This window comes from Xenopus laevis, chromosome 5S (genome assembly GCF_017654675.1).
Source record: "Xenopus laevis strain J_2021 chromosome 5S, Xenopus_laevis_v10.1, whole genome shotgun sequence".
Lineage (NCBI taxonomy): Eukaryota > Metazoa > Chordata > Amphibia > Anura > Pipidae > Xenopus > Xenopus laevis.
In genome coordinates, this window is record NC_054380.1 from 98217104 (window position 1) to 98244918 (window position 27815).

General features: G+C 38.0%; 1 protein-coding gene across 3 annotated transcripts in view; it reads left to right on the top strand.

Annotated features, from left to right (window-relative positions):
• The window catches only part of pld1.S (phospholipase D1 S homeolog), a 110234-nt gene extending 83407 nt beyond the window's left edge, over positions 1–26827 (top strand). For all 3 annotated transcript variants that reach the window (XM_041564873.1, XM_018265701.2, XM_018265700.2), the window contains 11 exons: positions 1609–1737; positions 2664–2782; positions 2891–3004; positions 5827–5937; positions 7491–7579; positions 8331–8444; positions 13778–13827; positions 15602–15736; positions 22676–22829; positions 24262–24379; positions 26448–26827. In XM_041564873.1, coding sequence (XP_041420807.1) covers positions 1609–1737; positions 2664–2782; positions 2891–3004; positions 5827–5937; positions 7491–7579; positions 8331–8444; positions 13778–13827; positions 15602–15736; positions 22676–22829; positions 24262–24379; positions 26448–26672 — 1358 coding nt within the window. In that variant the 3' untranslated portion in view covers positions 26673–26827. The remainder of the gene's footprint in view (positions 1–1608; positions 1738–2663; positions 2783–2890; positions 3005–5826; positions 5938–7490; positions 7580–8330; positions 8445–13777; positions 13828–15601; positions 15737–22675; positions 22830–24261; positions 24380–26447) is intronic.
• Positions 26828–27815: the final 988 nt, after the last annotated feature.

Genomic DNA, 27815 nt, shown 5'->3' on the forward strand with positions numbered 1-27815 from the left:
GAAGCGATATCACAACAAGCTAATATGGCAGCTGCTATTATAACAAACAGAGAGAGATTCTAGAGCTGTTTGCTCAGGTATGGTAAAGCATTCTGCAGAATAAATATAGTGTTATAGCTTGCACTATTGTGGCAAGTAATCTGCCTCTGGAGCTTTCCTTTTTCTTTAAAGGTCCATCAAAACTGTTAGGGTTTTATATGCATTTAAATATAATGTAATGTTGCCCTGCAATGGTAAAAAAATGCCTTTGCTTTAGAAACACAAATCTAGTGTATATTCATAAGCTGCAGTGTAGCCATAGGGGTGGTCAGTCAAGCTGACTAGGGCAAAAAAGACACCTACAAGAGTCCTCTGCACTCAACCCGTTATCAATATATTTAAGACAGAGACATTTTGTGCATACTGCTACTGAAAAATGCCTTACCCTTTAAACAAAACAGGGATTGTTTGTCCATATATTGCAATATATTTAAGCTGGCCAACTACGTCAAAGTCATCCCATATCTGGCCAGTCCTACACTCAATTTTATCTGATTCATTAAGAATTCTATTGCTTCATTATACATTTTACAAAGGGACTAAGTTTTACCTGCAACTTACTAGCTGCTTTCAAAGTAAAACTCCCAAACTTGGCTGCCCTCTTATTAGACACCAGTGGGATCACCTGTCTTAAATATATTGATAATGGGTTGAATGCAGTGGACTCTTGTATTTGTCTATGTATTTTGTGGTCATAGCCTCATTGCACCCCCGCCTAATGGTTTTAAACATTAGTGGCTCAGTTAGAGTAACTGATTTTAATAGAAAAAAAAAAGAAATTTCAACGTTTCAATCACATCCTAGTGATCTTCCTCAGGGAAAAAAAAACTAACAAGTGTGTAAGCAGTGCAAACCCTTAAGAACCTTCCCCCTGTGCAGAACCTGTCGCCAAAAACAGGAATCCAATTAATTACCATAGAAACCCAAATTGGGAGTAAAAAAACTAAAGAAAACCAGCCTAAAAGATAGTAAAACTAAATAAAATTAAAGCAAGCGATAACTGTAGATGCAGCGAGTTATGGAAAATCATGAAAATCAAGCGGCTGTTGTTGGATTAGTCATAGCAAAATACAAAGAAACAAAGTAGTTAATGCAGTTCCTTGGGGATAAACAAAGATCCAAGTGAGGCAAAACTGAGCAAAGTGCTAAACTATCAAAAATACCCAGAGTGGAATGCACCACCCGAGTGTAAAAGTGACAGAACTGTGTGAGGCTCGGAGATGAGAGGCCCGTTATCACATATAGCTATGGACAGTGCAAGAAACACACATCAGTGAATGAAGTTACAAACATTGTAGCCACTAGGGGTCAGGCTTCCTAAACCCAATAAAAACTATACTTCTCGAACCATTAGTATAACAATAGTAAAAAAAGTTTAAATAAATTTATGTAGTCTAATTATAGGGGGGGGCATAATCCCAAAAGTGCAGCATGTGCACCACAAACGTGATGTGGAGCAAAAGGTTGATTAAACGTGAACCCAAGCAGATATTTAAGTGATTTCTTAATGGAAGTGAATATGTCTTTACAATAACATATGCTCTACTTTGTCTCTATATGTAATTGCAGATAGAGGATCAGTTCGCAGTTTGCAGACAGGCATGGGAGAACTCTTAGGTGAAACCCGCTTTTGGCATGGAAAGGACTATTGCAACTTTGTTTTTAAGGACTGGGTACAGTTGGACAAACCATTTGCAGGTAAATTGCTCTTGGAAATTACATATTTATCACACATTGATTTGCTTTTTAATTTATCTGTTTATGATAAAGATACACCAGTGTTTATATCCTAATACTAGACAAGAACGACAATGACATAGTGACACACATATTGCTTTGTCGTCTGGCATAATCAAAGGAAAATGCTTTCTTCTGCGTTGTTGAGTTCGGCAAACTCCTGTTTGCTTTTTACAAAAATGCAGTTATAAGTCATAGATGATAGTCTAACTTTGGCTGGGAGTCTATCCAAAAGGATCATGATATCACAAACTGAATTTCACGGGGTTCAAGGCAATTCTTAAGTTGCTTAGGTACCTCCCAATAACTGTGTGGTGGTGCAAGCCCATAGGCTTGGCTTGTTTTTAGAGGTTAAACCTTACTTCTATCAAATTTTGTCTACAAGAAGATAATGCAGCAGTATTCCCAAAGCAATGCATATGAGAGGAATTGATTGCACACACATATAATGCTGCAAGCTAGATACTGTATAAAAATAGCCCAACACCTTGTGCACTATACAAATTTGTTTAATAAATGTATAATAAATGCTTAATAAATGCATTTTGAGCTGATAGTATGGCCTGTTCCACCATATTATTCTTCCATATTATATTGTACAGTAGAAATGGATCTAGCCCATAGTTGTCCAACCTGTAGAACTCCGCAATTGTTGATGAAATTTAGCCGGCACCACCTGTTCCACTCAAGCATTATACTGTATATAGAGCCACAGAGGAATGGTTCACTTTCACTCCAGCAGTTTCTGGTACAATATGCCAAACCCCTGCATGTTTTTACATTTTACAAGTTCACTACATTAAAATAAATACAACAAAGGAGCTGTCTGTATGCAGGTATTCTGTGTATAAAGCATATTTGTTGTTTTTTGCGTGTTCCTTGCTTAGATTTCATTGACCGATACCAGACTCCTAGAATGCCATGGCACGATATTGCTTCTGTTGTACACGGAAAAGCAGCACGAGACGTTGCAAGGCATTTCATCCAACGATGGAACTTTACTAAAGTATGTACCATACCAAAACGTTTGTATATAAAAATATATGAAAGTGCTTTTTCTACCTATAAAATACAGTTCATTTATTTAAATATTTTTTTTTCTCTTTTTAATTAGATAATGAAACCCAAATATCGTTCTCTTTCCTACCCATTCTTGCTGCCAAAATCTCACAAAACTGCCAAGGAACTATCGTACCAAGTTCCAGGTTCTGTCCATGCACGAGTGCAGGTGAGTTAGGCATTTAGTTGCATACTGGGTCATGTCTGTGGCAGACATTCACTCTGATTAGTAATTGAGAGCGCTCTCATTTCTAGAGAGATTCTGCAAAAAATAAAGATTCTTTAGGTTTCTGCATGTGGTCTGCTTCTTTAGAATATTTAAGAGGGCTTCTAAAAAGAAAAGTTTGTGAGTATATATATATATATATATATATATATATATATATATATATATATATATATATATATATATATATATATATATATATATATATATATATATATATATATATATATATATATATATATATATATATATATATATATATATATATAGAGAAAAAGAGCCAGCACAGCTCGTATAAAGGTGTTTGTTGCCTGGGTGCTAACAGCAAAGCAATAGTAGATATCCAAAGACAGGCGAGCACACACAGGTCTTAGCAGGAAAACAAATGGTGTTTATTGAACAAAAAAACTAACGTTTCGGCTAGCACTCCACTTTGAGAAAGGCTAGAGTGCTAGCCGAAACGTTAGTTTTTTTTGTTCAATAAACACCATTTGTTTTCCTGCTAAGACCTGTGTGTGCTCGTCTGTCTTCGGATATATATATATAAATATATATTCATTTATTCCACTGTGCATACCAACGTTTCGGTCCACGTTTGGACCTTTATCAGAAACGTTGGTGTGCACAGTGGAATAAATGATTATTGACCAGTAATATTGGAGTGCTTATCTTCCTTATTGCTATTTATCACATTTTGATATAGCACCCACTTGGACAAGTCAGAGTGCGACTATATACACCTGGACTGTGTGTGTGTGTGTGTGTGTGTGTATATATATATATATATATATATATATATATATATATATATATATATATATATATATATATATATATATATATATATATATATATATATATATATATATATATATATATATATATATTTATGCACAGCTTACAACTTTTTTCAAGCTCACCCTTTTTCAGCATGAGCTCACTGAATGTGGCGTATGCTGAACACACTTTTGCCCATTCTAATAATAGGCAAAAGAAACTAAACCACTTTTACATTTTTTTGAAACTTCCTGTTCTGCCAAGTCACTGTTTGCCAATGAGAAGATGACTGACATTACCAATCCACAGATAAGCCCTCTCTATAATGAACTGCAGATTAAGGAAGGGAGGGATTGTTTATACAGATCTCATGATAGCTATCTAAATACGTTATCCTGTTTATAGGTGGTTAAGTAAATCAAACACATCTGTTTTAATTAGTGCTTTATAATAGGATTTTATTTAATTTAAAGAATATGCAGAGTATATTTTCAACACAAGTTCTATTTATTGTGCTTGTTTTAGCATAGGGTATATTTAGGTGTTTTTGTCCCATACTTGATTTTTGAGTTAAGCTGAATCTGTGCAGAGTAAACCACCATGGACTGAAAATGTTGGGCCAGAATTATTCTGCCACTTCAGGGCACTATGATAAAGCATGTCTGTCTGAGTTTCAGGCTGAAATTACTGCAACCAAATACAGAGATGTTACCCCTGTTTAGAACTTAATACACTTAGCAGAGCTATTTATAAGCTGTTTATGTTTTGTGTCTTTTTTTTCTCAGCCTTGAATGACCTCCTTACTAGGAGCCTGTTGTTTATTAAGCAATGAAACCAGAAAAATGTAGAACTGTATTTTGGCGGGGGAATTGGTTGGGGATTAGAAGAAATTGCCCCAGAGAGCAGTAGTTTTCTGCAAGAGAATGTGCAGTGTCAAGCTAATAGCCCTTTAACTGTCATACGCCACACACCTTCCAGTATCTATTGTCATGGTGACTTGCAGCTGACAGTTGAAGAGTATAAATTTCAGGCCAATATGTTTGACAAAGCTGCTTTATATATATTTTTTTTTTTTTCAATGTTTTTCATTATTTTTTCTTCTTCTGGTATCTCCATTTTTTTTCCATTTTTTCTTCTCCTTCGGCTAATGGTCCAGGATGGGACACACCTCGTGATAATGTCTACTTTAGTAATTACATATCAGTTCTTTATTGTCTGCTGCTTGTTATATTGAGGATCAAATCCTTAAAGGGTAGTTATGTCAAAATTTCTTGGGCCCACCAATCAGATTTTTGCATTGGGCCTACTGGCAGGGACCGCTGTGAATGGTGTATAATATCTTTAAATTGCTGCAGGTTATGTTGGCACTAAATAAATATCCAATCATTCCTACCTTCTGCTGATCTTTCCAGGACACCACTTTGTGTGAAATCCAAGGTGTTTGCACTCCCCAAGGCAGTTCTATGTGCTCTGAGTATTTGAGTATTGGTTTTTATTGTAAAATGTGTTTGAACAGGACAGTCTAAAATTTGTCCACTTTTGTATTTAACTCACTAATGGTCAACTATTCATTTTTTCTTTATCACATAGCTGTTCTGTAAGTGGCTCTGGCATGAATGTACATATATATATATATATATATAGTGAATAAAGTACCCCCTCTTGTAAAATATAAGGATATTATAAGTTACCGAGGAGTTTCATGACCATATAAAAACACGAGGCCGAAGGCCGAGTGTTTTTATACAGGTCATGGAACTCCGAGGTAACTTATAATATCCTCATATTTTACAACTGGGGGTACTTTATTTATTATAAACAATTATTACACACATTTCAGCAAGTCATGTGACAGAAATGACATCAGAAATCACCGTTTATAACTGATGACATCAGAACTCACCGTTTATAAGGATATAATTTACAGGATATTCATGGCTTTTGTGTATTATATGTATATAAACTCACACTGCTTCCCCGCCCTTTAGGTGTTGCGCTCTGCAGCAGATTGGTCGGCTGGTATAAAGTACCACGAAGAGTCTATTCACAATGCATATGTGCATGTGATAGAAAACAGTAAACACTACATTTACATTGAGGTAAACATGGGCTATGTGTGTATTATGTTGCTGTTGTGAGGACTTGTTTCTACATGTCAGGGGTTAGGTAGCTGGGGCCAGTTTTCTGGGCTAAAATAGCCCATGGCACAATCACAACTCATTAAAGTGTAGTCTCTTTCAGGCAGTTTATTTTCACGTGCAACAAATAAACAAAATAAGCAATTCAGAATAAAATCCTTACTACTGTGTAGGCTTCTAACTAAAACAGGTCAGTTGTCCTAACTAACCAGGAGTAGGCTTACAGCTTGACAACCAAACAGAGAACATATGGTGAATCCAAGCTTCTCACATAGGCAGCTTTCCGGTGTATTTTCCCCAGACTGGAGCTTCTCTGTTCTGGCTTGAGCTGCCTTTTTAATTATCCACCTAAGGTGCTTCAGGAAGACACCAAACACCCTGGCTGGACTAGCAGTCCTTCAGCCACTCTGGAACCTGGGAGGTATAAAAGCTCCGTCCTGGACTTTCCCAGGTATCCTGGTAGTGACCTTACTACATACTTATACATACAATTTTACTTTGCCTTCACTATTATTTTATTACATCTTTTTTTAAAAAAAAAAAAAAATAGGCGTTGGTTTGGGCAATCTCTCTCTCTCTCTTAAAAGCTGCAAGTTGGCAGCGGAGAGACACTAGTTAAAAAAATTATACTAAGCAGAGAGGTACAAGACTGTTTATACTATGACCAGAGGTAAACAAGTTAGGGACCACTGTGTGGGGTTTACCTTGATGTGGTATTGTTGGCTTATCAACTTTATGATTATAACTTTGTACTGATTAATTTAGCCAAGTCAGTAGCACTTCCATTATACTTTAATATATTTTTACCCTATGCGTGCTCCCACAACCTCCTTTTTGTTTTTTACATACTTAAAACTCCTCTCTTGTAACATCCAATCTACACTCGTACAACCCTGCACTCTTGTGCATCTAAACCTTTATAGATGGACATTCACACTTATACCTGGTTTAGTCCTGTCTGTGCAAGGACCTTGCCATAGCCTTGTGTAAAGATACACATTGGCACATTCACACTGTAGGGTGTTGTAATAGTATGGAGAGAGGCAGTATGAGCACACTGTCTATTATCATGGGTATAAGCGTATGGGTGATATAAATGTGACTGTAACATTAGTGAATGGGAAACTTGAAAAACTGTCTTAAAATGGACCTGACAGTAGCTGCCAACCTGGCCTGCTTAACTATATCTAGATAAGCATATCTAATTAGGCCATGGGCACATACCTGCATATTGTTTTCAGGCTGAAAAAAGCAGGTCCTCTCCGTGCGCCAATGCCATTAATCTAAACTGATTCCACTCATGTTCATTCAAAAGCAGGCATTTTCAGGAGCAGTAGAGACAACGTCGGCGTGCCCTTGGCCTAACAGTGATGGGAAAGGGACTAGAGGAAAACAGTTGATTAAAACAAAAAGCACTTAAAAATTGTAACTAAAAATATTTCTGACAAAGTATTTCCCAATATTTACTAAATGTTACTTCTATTTACATTTGCTTTGTCTTTATTTCATTTCAGAACCAATTTTTTATCAGCTGCGCTGACAACAAGCTTGTTTTTAACAAGATAGGGGATTCCATTGCTCAGAGAATACTTAAAGCTCACAGGTAATTCATGCTATCCCATTCCTATTTATTGTGGGCATGTCACTTTTTTTTAATGTATTCTGCCACTTGTGCAGCCGTGAAGCTTCTATTCTGATAAGCTGCCGTGGCTGTAATGACTCTCTATGTAGCAGGTCTGCGGTGCAAAATAACAATTAAGGAGAAATATCACAATGCATGGCATGCAAGGTATTCATAAAATGATTTCAGCAGATTAAAATGAAGGTTTTGCAGTTTCCTGAAGAAGCTTAGCTCAGAACTTGCGGAGGCTTATAATGTCATGTGCATTGTTGGTCTGTCGATGGCAGAATATCCCTGCTGTTGAAATGCTGCTACACTTACTGATATGAAATAAGTATTGTAAACATGTCCCATAGACAGCTGACACCTTGCTTTAATCTGAAGAGTCCTACAACACACATACAGCCTTTATACATACTCAAAATACTCATTTAATGCACTGAATCAGACCAAAGCGTAGCAGAGAAGGCAATGGCACATATATTCAAGTCCCCTCTTTGCTTGCCTTACCCTCTTTCCTTGCACATGAGGAATGTAGCCCATTTATACTGGGAGAAATCCAGCCATTTAGTATGCTAACCAAATAGAAGGTAATATTTCAGGTTACATGTTGGCAGTCATGTTGTACATGGTTTACTCAAATCAAATTATAACTTGGAGAAAATGAATCACTGAATGTCATTAAATGACATATTTATATTGGGATTCTGAAGCTCTTTGTTCTTTGTTGTAGGGAAAACAAAAGGTTCCGAGTCTATGTAATAACTCCATTGCTACCTGGATTCGAAGGAGATATTTCCACCGGAGGGGGCAGTGCCTTGCAGGCTGTTATGCACTTCAACTACAGGTTTGCTTTTGCAAATATATAATAATAGAGCTGGATCGTCTGTTTTTTAAAATTCTGTAAGCAACATTGTTCCATTCTGCCCAAATAACCAGTTGCATATCCTGCTGCTACTAACATGTGCTACTACAATGCTCTCACAAATTACGGACACATTTAGGCTTAAAGCAGACCCCCCCAAATTAACCGTTAATATTGTTACACGGGAAGGCTTATTTATTGGAATTTCGATTTGTATAATTTTAGAGGGTGTTACTATATTTATTTAAAAATTTGAATACAACAAAAGACTTGGCTGAATAAAATGGTGGGACAAAAAACGAATTTGTGAGTTTACATACTCATGCGCCTATTGATTTCTATGTTATCCCACAAGCTTGTAGAAGCTGAAGTTTGACATACAAGGTTCTTTTTAGCTTGTACTTGATTTGAAATTATAATTCGAGTTCTTGGAATGTTCTGTTGTAGTTTTTACAATACCTTGAACTCTTTCTGCTGTAACTCCATCCCTTCCACAGTTTTTAGTGAGACTCTCTTGCTGTGCAGTGATAAGGCATAAGGTCTTGCCACACTTTTCTCTGCATGGGGGGGGGCATTACAGCAACTGTAAAGCAAGTTGACACTTCTACAGAAAACACTGCTTTGTGTACTTTTTCATCTGGGTAACAAATCTGCTTTTAGCCCAAACATGTCCGTAGCACTTTAGTTGCACTTACTTGCTGGATTTCTTACTTTCTTTCTAACTCTGCATTCCAGTTGGATAAAAATGCTTTTTTTTTTCTACCAGGGCAAGGCTCCTGTTAGCACAAGGAATTCTTGAAAGCAGACGTAACTGGTTTATTTTGTCTGGAATAAGAGAATTCTAAACCACTTTTTGAAAAAGATTTTTTTTTCATTGGGTAGAGATGTCATGATAAAAGCTCAGCCCGAATTCTCCTTCATGGAATCTACAGAAATCCCATGTACAAAAAGCACCTTCTCATTTTAATTTTGTCAAAAACAGATAACAAAAAAAAGCTCTGATTATGAAGGAAAGGAAGCAATAATAAAGTGATCTCTTAAAAAAATCTCTGTAATACAGATATGGGATCCATTATCCAGAATCTGGAAGATGTGAATTACAGAAATCCATCTCTCCATTATATCAATATAATCCAATTTTTAACATAGTGACATAGTAAGTTAGGTTGAAAAAAGACACATATCCATCAAGGTCAAACTTTAAACTCTTTTTTTTAACCTGCCTAACTGCCAGAGGAAGGCAAAAAAAAACCATTTGAAGCCACTCCAATTTGCCTCAGAGGGTGAAAAAAATCTTTCCTGACTCTGTCTAGTCCGTGGATCAACTTGATCAACTGATTCAGGGAGAGAATTCCACATCTTCACAGCTCTCACTTTATATAAAACTCTTCTGAATATTTAGGCAGAACCTCTTTTCTTCTAAACGGAATGGGTGACCTTGTGTCAGATGGAAAGACCTACTGGTAAATAAAGCATTAGAGAGATTATTATATGATCCCTTTATATATTTATACCTAGTTATCATATAACCCCTTAAGCGCCTCTTCTCCAGCAAAACAAACTCAACTTGGCCAGTCTTTACTCATAGCTAAGATTTTCCATACCTTTCACCAGCTTAGTTGCCCTTCTCTGCACCCTCTCTAATACAATAATGTCTTGTTTGAGTGATGGAAACCAAAACTGTACGGCATGTTGTAGATGGGGCCTTACCAGTGCTCTATAAAGTGGAAGAATGACCCCTTCCTGCCATTAACCAATGCCTTTTTTAATACAGTTCAATAGCTTATTTGTCTTTGATGCTGCTGACTGGCATTGCTTGCTACAGGCCAAGTTTATTTTCTACAAGGACTCCAGGGTCTTTTTTTTATTATGGATTTGCCTAGCGCAGTCCCATTAAGGGTATAAGTGGCTTGGATATTTTTACATCACAGGTGCATGCCTTTACATTTATCTACATTGAAAAATGTAATTCCTTTTTCTCTGTAATAATAAAACAGTACCTTGTACTTGATCCAAACTAAGATATAATTAATCCAAATTGAAAGCAAAACCAGCCTATTGGGTTTATTTAATGTTTAAGTGATTTTCTAGTAGACTTATGTATGAAGATCCAAATTACGGAAAGATCATTTATCTGGAAAATCACAGGTCCAAGGCATTTTAGATAATGTAATAGTAAATGTAGGGACTGTAAGAATGTACTTTCAAATGACATGATGGTGGTTGTCTCAAATCTCACATAATATACTCATCTTAGCCAGGCCAAGGAGCTGTGGCACCCAAAGCAAGTGCCTGCTGTCTTAATACCTAAGTGGCAGGCACAGCCCAGCAAAGAGAGGGCAAGGACTGAAAAGGAGCTTTAATAGTTTCGATTTTTCATAACCTGGACACTAAAGCTGCATTAACCACAATAAACATTTCTGTATTTGCAACCTCTCTTCCTAAACTAGTTTGCACCCTAGGCAGGTCTTTCCACTGCCTACCCCTAATCCTGGCCAAGCCCTGTATAGAGCCACTGCACATGAGCTTAATTTGTATTCATCAACAAACACCTCCTCACACACTACAACTGAGCCTGCATGCATTCTTGTTCTCTTTCTTTTATACAAATTCTTTGCATCAGCTGGAAGTCTAGCTCATCTAGGTGTTCTTAGCTTGATTTATTTTACTCTTGGGCCTTGTGTGGAATCCCATGTGGGTAGCAAAGTTTCTTTTCTCTGAATCAACGACTGTTTTTGGTCGCAATTATATACATTTGACATGGCAAACAGTTTACTAGTAGGTGTAGTAGAGTAATAAAAAAAACAACAGACCCAACAGTCATGACATGCATACTACTGACTCTGTGTAACTGGATCATTAATTGAGGCTTGTTCCAAATAATAGCAGTGTGGAGTTCAATTAGTGAGGTCATTCATTCTGTGAAAAAAACAGGTGTCAATTCCCGCCCTTATTTAAGGAAGGAATGAGCAAATGTTGTGCATGCTGGTTATAGTGCTCTGAAAAGCTTAGTAAAATGGTTCGTTCCACACATTGTTCAGAAGAACAGCGCACTTAGATTAAAAAGTTGATTGGAGAAGGAAAACATATATAGATGTGCAGAAAATTATATGCTGCTCAGCTAAAATGATCTCAAATGCTTTATAATGGCAACCAAAACCTGAAAGACTTTAAGAAAACTGAAAACTACCATTCTAATGGATAGAAGAATAACCAAACTGGCAAAGACTCGGCCAATGATCAGCTCCAGGAAGATCAAAAATGTCCCATTGTTGAAAAATAGCAGAACACATAGACTGGCCTAAAGAGAAATAGCGCAACATTTCATTGATTGGTGAAAGTAAGATTGTTCTTTTTGGGTTTAGGGCCGCAGACAGTTTGTCAGACGACCCACAAACACTGAATTCAAGTCACGGTACACTGTGAAGATAGTGAAGCATGGTGGCACAAGCATCATGATATGGGGATGTTTCTTATACTATGGTGTTGGGCCTATTTATCTCATACCAGGAATCGTGAATCAGTTTCAATACATCAAAATACTTAGAGGTATGCTGCTTTAAGCCAAAGAGGAAATTCCCTTGAAATGGGTGTTTCAACAGGACAACCCCAAACACACCAGTAAACGAGCAACATCTTGGTTCCAGACCAACGAGATTGACTTTATGGAGTGGCCAGCCCAATCCCGGACCTTAATCCAATAGAAAACTTATGGGGTGACATCAAAAATGCTGTTTCTGAGGCAAAACCAAGAAATGCAGAAGAATTGTGGAATGTAACAGGTGCCAGAAGTTGGTGGACTCCGTGGAACACAGATGTGAAGCAGTTCTCAGAAACACTGATTATACAACTAAATATTAGTTCAGTGATTCAAAGGAAAGCAAAACCTTGAAACATTTTTCAGTTCAGTGAATGTTTGAGTTTGTAAAGAGGAATACAGACACTGCTATTTTTTGGAACAGCTAAATATTCCCTTTTCTTCACTTTCTGTAAAGGAACAACACAAATTGGATACATTTGTTTACCTATTTTTGATTTGGAATAGAATGTGCAGTGTTCCCAATGCATTTACGTGTATGGAAATAAAACTTATTATAGGGATATCGAGCTTTATTCACTTTTTTATACACACTGCTATTATTCTAAACATAACAGTTCTTACCCAGATACATGTGTCTATCAGGCTACTACCAAGCCACCTCACATATCTTTACTCATATATATAAGCTATTATAAGGATTTTAAACTTTATTCACTTTTTTAAACACACTGCTGTTATTCTGAACACAACTGTATGTCTACGACCCCAATACCTTTCCAGAGGGCATTGCCTGAGATGGGACTTTACCAAGGGTGGCAGATCGCTGTCTCTGTGTTTTGTTTTGTTTTTGTCCAATTCTGAGTGCAACTGTCAGTTTTGTCTTGTAATGTTAAGAATCCTTATTTCTGATGCTGCCCCTGATATTCCAATGTGTTTTTTTCTTCCTCTGTACTGGCTAAATTAATTTGTTCTAATATTTATGTGCATGTGTCTAGCACCACCATCTGGTTAATACTATATTTTGCTTAGTTATTTTGCACTAAGAGATATAGCAGATGCAGGGAGTATCCCTAAGAGCATTAGTAATAGACTTGCGTTTGGGATATTTCCTGTATTGGATGGGCCTTAAAGCGCCTCCGTTTTCTGATGCATTGCTCTGGTATATGGAAATGCTAATGAATGTTAGGTAAGAATTAGGGATGCATCGAATCCAGGATTCGGTTCGGGATTCTGGCTTTTTCAGCAGGATTCGCATTTGGCCGAATCCTTCTGGCCGGCCGAACCGAATCCGAATTTGCATACGCAAATTAAGGGCGGGGAGGGAAATCACGTGACTTTTTGTCACAAAACAAGGAAGTAAATATATATTTTCCCCTTCAGATTTGTTTCGGTAGTCCACCAAATCTTTCGCAAAGGATTCGGAGGTTCGGCCGAATCCAAAATAGTGGATTTAGTGCATCCCTAGTAAGACTGCAATGTTGTTTTCCATTATGTCAGAGCAATTTCGCAAACAAAAAACCGTTTCAAAGAAGGATAAATGCTTGCAGGTTTGTTATTTGTTATTGATGCATTAATTAATTTTAATTTGTATTCTAGATCAGGGCACAGTAATATGTGCTCATTACATTTACTAAGTAAGTTCATGACCGTTGTACATAGTCCGTAGCTTGAGTTCATTGTACATCGTGACTTTTTTTTTTACTGCTGCTGAGCACTTTACCTTTTCTCTGCTTCTGTTCTGAACAAGCCTTTTGTTGCAATTAAATATTTATAGGACCATTTGCAGAGGAGAGAATTCCATCATTGGACAACTGAAAGCAGAAAGTGAGTTATTTGTGTTAATTCATTTCTCAATGCCGAAATGAAGCAGTTTAATTGGCCATTATTTATTGAATTGCTTTATTTAATTGAAGTTCTTTTTATTAGAGAGGCAGCGCAGTTGTTGTTTGTAATATGCTTATATCAGTGCTCGCCTCTTGGAGGGAGGGGTCCAGGAGTTTTTTCTGTTTTCTTTCCCTTTTCCTGGCAGCTGCATTAGTGCAGTTTTGTTTTACATGTATCTATGTGCTTATAGGCATCTTAAAGGTCTGCCACTCTCTGGTTAATGTAAAGTTATTTCTGCCCTGAATTTTTGCTGCCATTGAACCGGGTTTAGCAATGCTGTCTGTCAAAAAAATGATGATAAACAGTTTTGTTTTTTTTTACAGCTGACATTGAGCAGACATAAGTGTTCTGTCTGCATGTACTGAATATTTACACTGAAATTGTGCTTGTAAATATACATCAGTCTGTATAGTGCTGCATAGCACTGTAAATCACTACAGTGAATCCTTAATTTAAGGTACCCTTATTTTAAGTTTCCCTGCATTTTACATTTTTATTTATGATCCACCAATTTATAATGCATTTCTTTGGGTACATTTCCCTTGTTTTACATCATGTTTTCCCAGATTTTACATAAAAATGTGCCCCGATGTTGACAGAAATTACTGTTTGTCACCTATGACTGTTATTATTAGTCAAATAAAGAGGTTTAATATACTAACCAGATGTATATTTTTCCATGGTTCTGCCTGTAAACAGTCCATTCCAATTAGTCTGCACCTCATACAGTCTTGCAGCAATCACATATTGGTTTAGGACATGGATCCCCAACCTTTTGAACCCGTGAGCAACATTCAGAATTAAAAGAAGTTGGGGAGCAACCAGGGCCAGAACTAGGGGTAGGCAGAGTAGGCAAGTGCCTAAGGCACAAAGCTGGGGGGCCCCAGGCAGGTACCTCCTCTGTTGCCTACCACCAGTCCCGTCCCCTCTGTGGTTTTTACTTCTTCTTGTGCGTGCGTCGCGCATGCGCACGTTCCAGCAAGTGCGAGCGCCACTGTGCGCGAGTGCGCATGCGCACGCTGGCACACACACTCGCGCTAAGCCGGCACCGCATCCGCCGGCTTGCCTTGGGCGCCTGTGCGGCACGGCGCGGCCCTGGGAGCAACACTAGCATGAAAAATGTTCTTGGGGTGCCAAATAAGTGCTGTGATTGCCCATTTGGTAGCCTCTATGTGGATTGTCAGTCTACATTGAGGCTCTGTTTGGCAGTGCACCTGGCTTTTATGAAACCAAAACTTGCCTCCAAGCCTGGAATTCAGAAATAAGCTCCTGCTTTGAGGCCACTGGGAGCAACATCCAAGGAGTTGGAGAGCAACATGTTGCTCACGGGCTACTGGTTGGGGATCACTGGTTTAGGTAGTGCATGTGACTGGCAGAGAGGCACATGACCCCATAATGTAAAATGGATGATGCAATGCTTAACCCCTTGTTATTAAAGCAGTAAATATTGAATTTCCAGTAAAACAGACTTCTGTGCTTATATTCTTTCAGTACTTTACTGAAGTTGCTTTAAAAAAATTGCCCTGATTTTTAAAATTTTCCTGGATTTTACATAATTTTTTCCTGGTCCCCTAATATACATACCTGTATTTAAAACGTACCCAATGCTGTGCTATCTCCAAACTGCCAGCAGTGGGCACCCTTCTCCTACCTATTTGCCTTTTACAGATTAGACAGTCTGATAAACAACATGTTCACTTCCTGCTATTTTTAGTTGGAAATCAGTGGATTAACTACATATCGTTCTGCGGTTTGAGAACGCACGCGGAGCTGGAAGGGAATCTTGTCACCGAGCTGATATATGTGCACAGCAAACTGCTCATCGCTGATGATAATACCGTCATTATTGGTAAGTACTCTGCTGCTAATGAACAGTGCATTTTTGTTGTGTCATAGAAATAAAGACTTAACTGAACAGTTCAGCGTAAAAATAAAACTGGGTAAATAGGCTGCTTTTAGTGAAAGAAAGACAGTTTACAGACACTTTTATGAAAACGACATAAAAACGGCACAAAAACAACATTTTAAACAGCATTTTCTCCCGACATTTTAAAAATGGAGTAAAGCTCAGTGTAACTATTCCTGTGTCTGATCAATTCTAAGATAACTTGCTCTGCTTTGGTTCAGTCAATCTTTATTTCACACCTCTGGTAGGTTCCCCATTGGGGAATTATTATCATACTAGACATTAAGCCCGTTAAATTAACGGGCGCTAGAACATATGTAGAAAATTCGCCAGAGACAGTCCATGGACACAGGGACTGGACGCAGAGACACTTCAACTTTATTATATAGGATTAATGGGGATTAGCATTTTATAGTCAGGGCACACATTTCTGACTAAACCTATATAGGTAAAAAAGCCTCATTAACAAAACAAATAAACAGCAATTAAACAAAAAAAGTGTATTTTATATGTAAAAAGTTTTGAACAAAACTTATGTAGTTTTACTAGTTTTAGCTTAATGAATAAGGCAATATTAGCAATTTGAGTGAATATATTATCTAAAGGAAAAGCAAAGCCTCCCAGGCAATTTTTTTTAGTTTTAGCAGCACATAGACACTTGATTTAAGATTAAAAAAAACATATTTCTGATACAAATCCGTATTATGTGCAAAATAGCATTTCTTTTGTTTATACCCTTATATCTTGTTTCAGAAGTGGAATTGCACAAACATGTAGGCAGAGTTAGAAAGCCCGGGTTATCCTGAAAAAAATTATGTATAATTCTCCTAGGTAAAATAATCCCCCAACCCCTGAAAATTCCAATTTGATGGTTGACTGACAGGTATAGTAAGAGCTAAAGACAAATTCAAGAAAAATGTTGTTAAAATGTTGTACGAAAGACAAAATCTGAAAACAGTCTGTTTAAAGGACACTTTCACAAAAGTGGAGATAGAGGTTTGTGAATTTTGTGGCAAATCCGACATTTTTATCTCCACTTTTATTTAGTCTCAATAAAAGCACTTTTGTGAATTCCCCCCTTAGTCAGCAACTTTAAGGGGGGGGGGGGACATAGGACATAACCGCTCAGTGAGTTTGCAATTGATCCTTAGCATGCAGGTCAGATTCAAAAGCAACAGTTATGACTCATGTGGCCCCTCCTCATGTCTCTGATTGGTTACTGACTAGTAACCAATCAGTGGAAACCAAGAGAGCTGCAAAGCAGGAAGTAGTGTTCTGGCTATTATGTTAGACATCCAGTCACTCCAGCCTTTATACATTACATTTCTGGCTAACTAACTATATTAGAAACATTTTTTATTTTGCACAGCCTTTCTATTTACCCAGTTTTTATTTTTATACTTAACAATTCCTTTAATACAGCCTACAGTCCCATGGAAACATGGCATTTGATAGTCTCCATCCCAAGTGCACCTCAGCACTCTAATAAGATTAGGAAGAGTTGTATCTATTTGATCCAATCTGCTCCATTTTTCTATTTTTTTCTAAGTATTAAGGTAAATGCCAGCTTTACAGAAGCCACAAAGAGTAGTCAGGCTCACTTTAAATAGTTATTTTGTTGAAGTCAAGAGACAAACAGTTTTCATTCATTCTCCATTGAAATCTTCCTTGTCTGTGGAAAACAAATTTTAGCAGTAGGATCTCTGTCAGAATGCGCTCCATCTTTTTCGAATCAAAGTCAAGTTTAGCAATTAAACCTGATGAACCTGTAATCTGTTTTTTGAATAACAGAAAGTGCTTTGAAATGTGATGTGTTTTTGGCATTTTCTGTAGCATCGCATTTTCTGCAGACAAGTTCAGAATCTTGCATATCACTATGGGAAAAGCTGTGTAGCTGAAACCAAAACACACACATTTGCATATTCTTTTGCACAAAATATCAACCACTTAGTTCTGGCTGCTGCCTTCTGTATGTCAGTGGAAAAACCTCATCTTTGCTTCAGTGGTGAATGTGCTTTCTGCAGGTTGTCTTTAATGATGTCCACTTCTCAGCTGCCCAGATTTTTTCATTTTGTGAAGCATAACATTCATATAAAACCTGTATAAGTTTCTATAGTATATTATATCATTAATAATAATATCAATATACCTCAACCCACTTACTAGGGTTTCTGGTTCTTTTGAGCAAGCAGACAATGAATCCACACCAATGAGCGTATAGTAAAGTGATGTATTGTAAAATAAATCAATTGATTGTTCTACATACGTAAATGATTATACTTAGACGAAACAATAATTACAATATTTACAGTTACCCATTACACAAGTCTACATTGTTGTTACCAAAAAAGTAGGGGAATAGAGTTCAGCGTCATCTCTGCCTTCCCCTCTGGTCTTCATTCCTCACATGTTGTCCCAGGCTCCTCTGGCTTCTTCAGCTCTCTCCTGCCTCCTCTCAGATGCCCAGCTCCCTCACATTTGTCCACCGTTCTTTTATCCTGGGTTCTCATCTGCCCCCCACAGAAACCCTCCCAACTGCCAAGATGCTGTGATAAACCCCCAACTTGCCTACATCCTGTTGAGCAAGTTTTCTCGCATACAAAATCCATTTTATGGTCCCCACAGCAGACATAGACCTTAGTAGTCACAGGAAAACCTTTGTCATGATAATCAGGGCTTCATGTAAGTTCCCTGAACAACAGCTTTCATATTAAATAACAAAATCAAGATGGCAATTTCTTACACCTGCTTGGGTAAGTTATACAGTTGTGTTCTGAATAATAGCACTCTGACATCACTAACCCGATCAATCAATGTTTTTGGCACAAATTGTATTTCTACATGGCAAATAATTTACTAGTAGGTGTAGTAGAGTAATAGAAAACCATCAAACCCAAAAGTCATGACATATGCATGTTGCTGATTCTGTGTAATTAAATCATTCATTGAGGCTTGTTCAAAATAATAATAGTTTGTTCCAAATAATAGCAGTGTGGAGTTCAATTAGTGAGGTCATTTATTCTGTGAAAAGACAGGTATCAATGGTGGCTCTTATTTAAGCAAGGAAGACACAAATGTTGTGCGTGCTGGTTATAGTGCATTTCTCTCTGAAAAGTAAAATGAGTCGTTCCAGACATTGTTCAGAAGAACATCATAATTTGATTAAAAAGAGGGGAAATCATACAAAGCAGTGCAGAAAATGATAGGCCGCGCATCTTAAATTATCTCAAATGCTTTAAAATGGCAACCAAACCTGAAAGAGGTGGAAGAAAATAGAAAAGCACCATTTGAATGGATAGAATAGTCAAAATGGCAAAGACTCAGCCAATGATCAAGTCCAGGAAGATGAAAGAAGGTCTAAAGTTACCTGTGAGTAATGTTACAATTAGAAGATGTCTATATGAAGTCAAACTATCGGCAAGAAGTCCCCACAAAGTCCCAATGTCGAAAAAACGACGTGCTGAAGAGGTTACAATTTGCCAAAAACCACATTGACTGGCCTAAAAAGAAATGGCCGAACATTTTTTGGACTGATGAAAGCAAGATTTCAACAAGACAACAACCCCAAACACACCAGTAAACAAGCAACATATTGGTTCCAGACCACCAAGATTGACGTTATGGAGTGGCCAGTCCAATCACCGGACCTTAATCCAATAGAAACTTGTGAGGCAAAACCAAGAAGTATAGAAGAATTGTGGAGTGTAACAAGTGCCAGAAGTTGGTGGACTCCATGTAACACCGATGTGCAGCAGAAACTCTGATTATACAACTAAATATTAGTTCAGTGATTCAAAGGAAAGCAAATTCTTGAAACATTTTTCAGTTTATATAGTGATTATATAGTGATTATATTATATATTTGCGTTTGTAAAGAAGCCTAATATTCCCTTTTCTTCACTTTCTGTAAAGGAACAACACACATTTGATAAATGATTCTTCATGTTTAGATTTGGAATAGAATGTACAGTGTTCCCAATGCATTTGCGTGTAAGGAAATAAAAGCTGTTTTATTTAGGATTTTGAACTTTATTCACTTTTTTAAACACACTGCTATTATTCCGAACACAGCTGTACTGAAATGATAATGAAGTCCACAGGTGGGCAGAGGACTACAGATTTTCTAGGGGATGCCGAGTGTGGCCTTCAGGTTTCCAGTTGGGAGTGCCCCACGCTATTCTTTTCATGTGGGGACCAGTAAAAAGCTTTGTTTACTGATGAAGGAAGCATCTCCTGAATCCTGTTAATTCTCTGCACATTTCTCTTTCTCAACATGACAGAAACAAAGGGACTGAATTGAGAAGTGTCAGGACATGCTTTCTTCATCAGTATCTTAAATATATATACACAGTTCTTAATGACTGAGAGAAATAGTTAGTGTTTTCATTTCTTAGGAAATTATGCCTCTACTTATACTCAATATGGCTTGTTCTAAAAGTCAATGTAAATCACAAATAATGTGACGTTTCATATGCATTCTTCAGTGTCGGTATATAAATCTTTAATGCCTCCCACCTTAGTCTATTTGTACTTTAAGGTTATTTCTTATATTCAAATTACAACTCATTAAGTGGTCAGTAAAACCCAAATTAAATTAGCACCCTGTAAGCCAGTTTAATGGCTGGTGACATAACTACTGTAAAGTGGAGCATATTGCTGTGACCCCTGTCCATTCTGCCATTTTATTACTTTATCTGGGATTGTGTAAAGCAGATACACATTCTGTTAGTTCAGTGATCCCCAACCAGTGGTTTATAGGAAACATGTTGCTCCCCAATCCCTTGGATGTTGCTCCCAGTGGCCCTAAAAGCAGCTGCTTATTTTTGATATCCGTTGGCTGTTTATTATGGCAGTGATTTCACATTCACCTCCAATCACATTACCCATGTGACGGCTTTAGTTCAGCAATGAATACTGGGCTACATTTAGAAATTCCTGAATTAATTACTGTACATCACTTTCATACAGACGTTTAAAAGGGATTACTGTGCAGAAATCTATAGTAGAATTTAAATGTATATATTTAGCCTATATATTCTCACTAGATCACCGAAACAGTCTTTCCTTCCAGATGAAATAATCTGTGGCTTTACATCATTGATGCCAGTTATCTGAACAATTCCTGGCTTTGTTATGAGTGCTAGGAGTTATTTCTCTGATTGGTTGGAGGGCTGCACGTTTGGATCTCTGGCCCACCTATGGCAATTTATATGATATTAATGTTAGGGTTATGAAGCGGGTATTCTCTGTAGATAAAGCGGGTATTTTCTGTAGATGAAGCGGGTGTTCTCTGTAGATGAAGCGGGTGTTCTCTGTAGATGAAGCGGGTGTTCTCTGTAGATGAAGCGGGTGTTCTCTGTAGCTGAAGCGGGTGTTCTCTGTAGATGAAGCGGGTGTTCTCTGTAGATGAAGCGGGTGTTCTCTGTAGATGAAGCGGGTGTTCTCTGTTGATGAAGCGGGTGTTCTCTGTAGATGAAGCGGGTGTTCTCTGTAGATGAAGCGGGTGTTCTCTGTAGATGAAGCGGGTGTTCTCTGTAGATGAAGCGGGTGTTCTCTGTTGATGAAGCGGGTGTTCTCTGTTGATGAAGCGGGTGTTCTCTGTTGATGAAGCGGGTGTTCTCTGTTGATGAAGCGGGTGTTCTCTGTTGATGAAGCGGGTGTTCTCTGTTGATGAAGCGGGTGTTCTCTGTTGATGAAGCGGGTGTTCTCTGTTGATGAAGCGGGTGTTCTCTGTTGATGAAGCGGGTGTTCTCTGTTGATGAAGCGGGTGTTCTCTGTTGATGAAGCGGGTGTTCTCTGTTGATGAAGCGGGTGTTCTCTGTTGATGAAGCGGGTGTTCTCTGTTGATGAAGCGGGTGTTCTCTGTTGATGAAGCGGGTGTTCTCTGTTGATGAAGCGGGTGTTCTCTGTTGATGAAGCGGGTGTTCTCTGTTGATGAAGCGGGTGTTCTCTGTTGATGAAGCGGGTGTTCTCTGTTGATGAAGCGGGTGTTCTCTGTTGATGAAGCGGGTGTTCTCTGTTGATGAAGCGGGTGTTCTCTGTTGATGAAGCGGGTGTTCTCTGTTGATGAAGCGGGTGTTCTCTGTAGATGAAGCGGGTGTTCTCTGTAGATGAAGCGGGTGTTCTCTGTAGATGAAGCGGGTGTTCTCTGTAGATGAAGCGGGTGTTCTCTGTAGATGAAGCGGGTGTTCTCTGTAGATGAAGCGGGTGTTCTCTGTAGATGAAGCGGGTGTTCTCTGTAGATGAAGCGGGTGTTCTCTGTAGATGAAGCGGGTGTTCTCTGTAGATGAAGCGGGTGTTCTCTGTTGATGAAGCGGGTGTTCTCTGTTGATGAAGCGGGTGTTCTCTGTTGATGAAGCGGGTGTTCTCTGTTGATGAAGCGGGTGTTCTCTGTTGATGAAGCGGGTGTTCTCTGTTGATGAAGCGGGTGTTCTCTGTTGATGAAGCGGGTGTTCTCTGTTGATGAAGCGGGTGTTCTCTGTTGATGAAGCGGGTGTTCTCTGTTGATGAAGCGGGTGTTCTCTGTTGATGAAGCGGGTGTTCTCTGTTGATGAAGCGGGTGTTCTCTGTTGATGAAGCGGGTGTTCTCTGTTGATGAAGCGGGTGTTCTCTGTTGATGAAGCGGGTGTTCTCTGTTGATGAAGCGGGTGTTCTCTGTTGATGAAGCGGGTGTTTTCAGTAGATGAAGCGGGTGTTTTCAGTAGATGAAGCGGGTGTTCTCTGTAGATGAAGTGAGTGTTCTTAGTAGATGAAGCAGGTGTTTTCAGTAGATGAAGTGGGTATTCTCTGTAGATGAAGGCTCTGGCACGTTTCTCCTAAAGATGACTGACATATTTGTGCTTTCTGCTTCACTAATGAGATAATCATTCTCATTCCAATCAGGTTCAGCTAATATTAACGATCGCAGCATGATGGGAAAGCGTGACAGCGAGATGGCTGTTGTTTTTCAAGACACAGAGACTGTTCCATCGGTCATGGATGGCGAGACTTATGAAGCTGGAAATTTTGCCCTGTCACTTAGAATGCATTGTTTCAGGTACATCCACAACTCACTGGAGAAAGCTATTATCCTGGATGCACACAGACCGGCTTATATTTCATGGTTTGACGAGCTATTGAGTGGTCTCCTAGATAAATGCACTAATGTAAATATCTGAATCTATATATTTTCTCCCTCTGGTCGAATGCAACGTTTTATCAATGTTCACATGAGATATGGAAAATGGCTAGCAGTATGCCATCTGCTTGTCACTTATCTACTCCACATATGCATTATATTTTTGGGATGAAAACCATGCTAAAGGAAACCCGCTTGTCCTCCTTCCTACTGTGTCTTTAAAGGGGAACTATCACGAAAATAAAAAATTAATATACACTTCATCATACTGGAATAAGAAATTTTCTAAATACAATCAATTAAAAATTCTGTAACGTTTTTAAAATAATCAAGTTTATCTTCACTATTCCTCTCTCAGCATCTGTTTCTCTTCATTCTCTCTTCATGCAGGAGTTGGGTGTCCGTTTATCTCCACTATTTCTTTCAGCAGCTGTTTCGCATATTTTCTTTATTCAGGAGTTGGGTGTCAGATATTCATTGACAGATCCAATATATCTTATAGGGGGCTCCTTTTCCCTAGAAGATGTATGAGAGCTCACTCAAATAACTGATTCCAGTACAAACAAAATCTAACATAATAACTGCCCTTTGCACAGATCCTGCATGTAGAGAGACAGGATTTTTGGTGATTGTAATAGAGTGAGCTCTAATACATCTTCTAGGGAAAAGGAGCCCCCTCTATAAGATATATTGGATCTAACTGTCAATGAATATCTGACACCCAACTCCTGAATAAAGACAGAATGAGAAGAAACAGCTGCTGAGAGGGGGCTCCTTTTCCCTAGAAGATGTATATGAGCTCACTCTATTACAATCACCAGAAATCCTGTCTCTCTACATGCAGGATCTGTGCAAAGGGCAGTTATTATGTTAGCTTTTGTTTTTACTGGAATATGTTATTTGAGTGAGCTCTCATACATCTTCTAGGGAAAAGGATCCCCCCTATAAGATATATTGGATCTAACTGTCAATGAATATCTGACGCCCAACTCCTGAATAAAGACAGAATGAGGAGAAACAGCTGCTGAGAGGAATAGTGGAGATAAACTTGATTATTTCAGAAATAGTACAGAATTTTTAATTTAGAAAGTTTTCTTATTTAAGTATGATGAAGTTTATATTCAATTTTCATTTTCACCTTTAAGTACATTGCACTTAATATCTGTATATTCAAACTTACTTATTACTACTATGCTTGTTATTTATTTAGTATTTATTATTATTATTCTCCTCCTTGTGAGTACTTATCTAGAATTGAACATCAATGTGTTCATTCATGTAGCGCTTTTTAAAGTCATCCATACAATGCATTGTCTTTCATGTGGTACCTATGTTTGTACCCCTTGTACAGGCTGCTTCTTGGCTGCCTCAATGATACTTCTGTCAACATCCAAGATCCTATAAGTGACAAATTCTTCAAAGAAGTGTGGGTTGCAACTGCAGCACGCAATACTACAATTTTTGATAAGGTGAGAAATGTTTCCTACAGATTGTGTGTGTCTTTGTGCGCCAAAAGTGATCAACTTCCACTATTGAAATATCTACGTTTGTAAAAGGAATGCTTGGTTGTTTCATTTTATGTAATATACAGTATATTCAGTACAATGTCTTAATTCCATTCTGTCTTTTTATGCTTTTTAAGTTTTTTTGTAAACTAGTTATCTTTTTATTTATTTTTTTTGTTTTTTTGATGTTCAAATATTTTATTGGATTTTTCACAAATGCAAAAAGAAAATAACATGACTGCTACAATCTTGCAGTTTCAGAAACCTGTTACAGGTAAATGCACAAAACATGAAATTAGAAATATTTAAATAAAACAAATAATAAAATATAGTGTGAAGAGACGGTTGTAAGCTTGTTTCACTATTCATGGTGTTGCCCAAAGGTTAGTCTTTTTTGGAGAGAAGTCACTCGATATTTAAACACTAGATTAAAATTAAATATAAAATTATTCCCTTGTTTTGCTGTATTGCACACAGACAGTAATACACTATTTTCGAAGCCTGAACTGAAATCTATCTCTCAAGAACAAAGATACTTATTACTGGCTGTATTGAAAAAAGCACTATTTAGTTATTGGCTTAAAAAGGAATCTCCTTCAATAACAGATATCACGTCATGCCTTAAAGGGATACTGTCATGGGAAAAAAAAAATTCCAAGATGAATCAGTTAATAGTGCTGCTCCAGCAGAATTCTGCACTGAAATCCATTTCTCAAAAGAGCAAACAGATTTTTTTATATTCAATTTTGAAATCTGACATGGGGCTAGACATTTTGTCAATTTCCCAGCTGCCCCTGGTCATGTGACTTGTGCTCTGATAAACTTCAATCACTCTTTACTGCTGTACTGCAAGTTGGAGTGATTATCACCCCCTCCCTTTCCCCCCCAGCAGCCAAACAAAAGAACAATGGGAAGGTAACCAGTAACAAACAAGGGAAAGTTGTGCTCACCACTATTTTTTAAAACCATTAGGCGGGGGTGCAATGAGGCTGTGACCACAAAATACATATAGTCAAATACAAGAGTCCTCTGCACTCAACCCATTATCAATATATTTAAGACAGCGACATTTTGTGCATACTGCTACTAAAAAATGCCTTACCCTTTAAACAAAACAGGGATTGTTTGTCCATATATTGCAATATATTTAAGCTGGCCAACTACGTCAAAGTCATCCCATATCTGGCCAGTCCTGATTCATTAAGAATTCTATTGCTTCATTATACATTTTACAAAGGGACTAGGTATTACCTGCAACTTAACTTGCTGCTTTCAAAGTAAACCTCCATACGGTTTACTTTGAAAGCAGCAAGTTAAGTTAAACCTCCATACGGTTTACTTTGAAAGCAGCAAGTTAAGTTGCAGGTAATACCTAGTCCCTTTGTAAAATGTATAATGAAGCAATAGAATTCTTAATGAATCAGATAAAATTGAGAATAGGACTGGCCAGATATGGGATGACTTTGACGTAGTTGGCCATCTTAAATATATTGCAATATATGGACAAACAATCCCTGTTTTGTTTAAAGGGTAAGGCATTTTTCAGTAGCAGTATGCACAAAATGTCGCTGTCTTAAATATATTGATAATGGGTTGAGTGCAGAGGACTCTTGTATTTGACGGGAAGGTAACCAGATAGCAGCTCCCCAACACAAGATAACAGCTGCCTGGTAGATCTAAGAACAACACTCAATAGTAAAAACCCATGTCCCACTGAGACACATTCAGTTACATTGAGAACTCAGTTCGCAAGAAGCTTTGAAAGTTAAATGAGAAGAAAATAGGTTCAAGCTTACATGGTCTCTTTATTTTGAAGTTTGCGAATCTAGAAACAGGAATCAAATATTTAAGTTTCTCCAGTTATTTTAGGGGATTACGGTATGGGTTAAAATGAAAAGACGACAATAATGTGTTACATTCCTGAAGCTCCCAGCAGCATCTATAGCACCACAGCTGGGATGACTTGCATTGCACAGAAAATATTAAATGAGTCTTGAGATTTCCGTTTATATTTCCTCCTTATGATGTCCAGGTCTTCAGATGCCTTCCCAGTGATGAAGTTAATTATTTTTCCCACCTTCCCGAGTACCTTGCCAAGCCAGGACTCGCAACGCAAGATCGAGTGAAAGCTCAAGAAGAATTACAGAGGATCAAAGGTTTTGTGGTGCAGTTCCCCTTTTCCTTCTTAGCTGAAGAAAACCTTTTGCCCTCGGTTGGCACAAAAGAAGCCATTGTGCCCATGGAAACATGGACATGAACAAAAAGTTTTTCCTGGGGCACATGAAAAATATGATGCAACCAACTGCCTGAAAGGAACGGAAATTGTATATCTGAACTGGTACCGCCAGGTGTTGCTTACCCATTGTATTAGTTCAAGCAGCACAGGGGTTAATCACAATCAAGGCATTTAATTCCACTAAATGAAAACACAGCTACTGTATATTTGTACAGTACACACAGTCACTACATCTCTTATTTCTGGGCCCAGGAAAAGGTTCAGCCAATGATTTAAAGCTCTGGCTAGACGAGAGCTATGTATGACCTAATTGCCACTCATTGGATAACAGTTGAAGACTATACACACATTTCATTACACTGTGGATAGAACTGGTAGGTAAAGCATAAAGGTAAGATAAGTTGTGCCTAAGCCATGGTATTTGTATAACCATAGCCATGAATGTAATAGAAGTCTATTTTCTACCTGGAGGCACTAATCAATTTTATGGAGACTACTAATCAGTCACATAAAGTTTTTTCACGTGGAATAGATTCTACTAGAGCCCTGCAGGGGGAGCTGTTACTCAGCATCAGAAAACTGCAGTGTGTAGAAATTGTCTTTTCCTCAAATCCCATACATGAAATTCCATGCAGGAACGTGTCATTATTGATACGCTATTAGCGTAATGCTTCATTTTTAAAGGAATTGTTCAGTTTAAAAATAAAAACTGGGTAAATAGATAGGCTTTGCAAAATAAAAATGTTTCTAATATAGTTAGTTAGCCAAAAATGTAATGTATAAAGGCTGGAGTGACTGGATGTGTAACATAATAGCCAGAACACTACTTCCTGCTTTTCAGCTCTCTTGGTTTACACTGACTGGTTACCCTAGTACCCTGGTAACCAATCGGAGACTTGAGGGGGGGGGGCACATGGGTCATATCTGTTGCTTTTGAATCTGAGCTGAATGCCTAGGATCATTTGCAAACTCACTGAACAGATATGTACCATGTGGCCCCCCCTTCAAGTCGCTGACTAACTCAGAGTTCGAGAACTGAAAAGCAGGAAGTAGTGTTCTGGTTATTATATTAGACATCCAGTCACTCCAGCCTGTATACATTACATTTTTGGCTAAATAACTATATTAGAAACACTTTTTATTTTGCAAAGGCTATCTATTTAC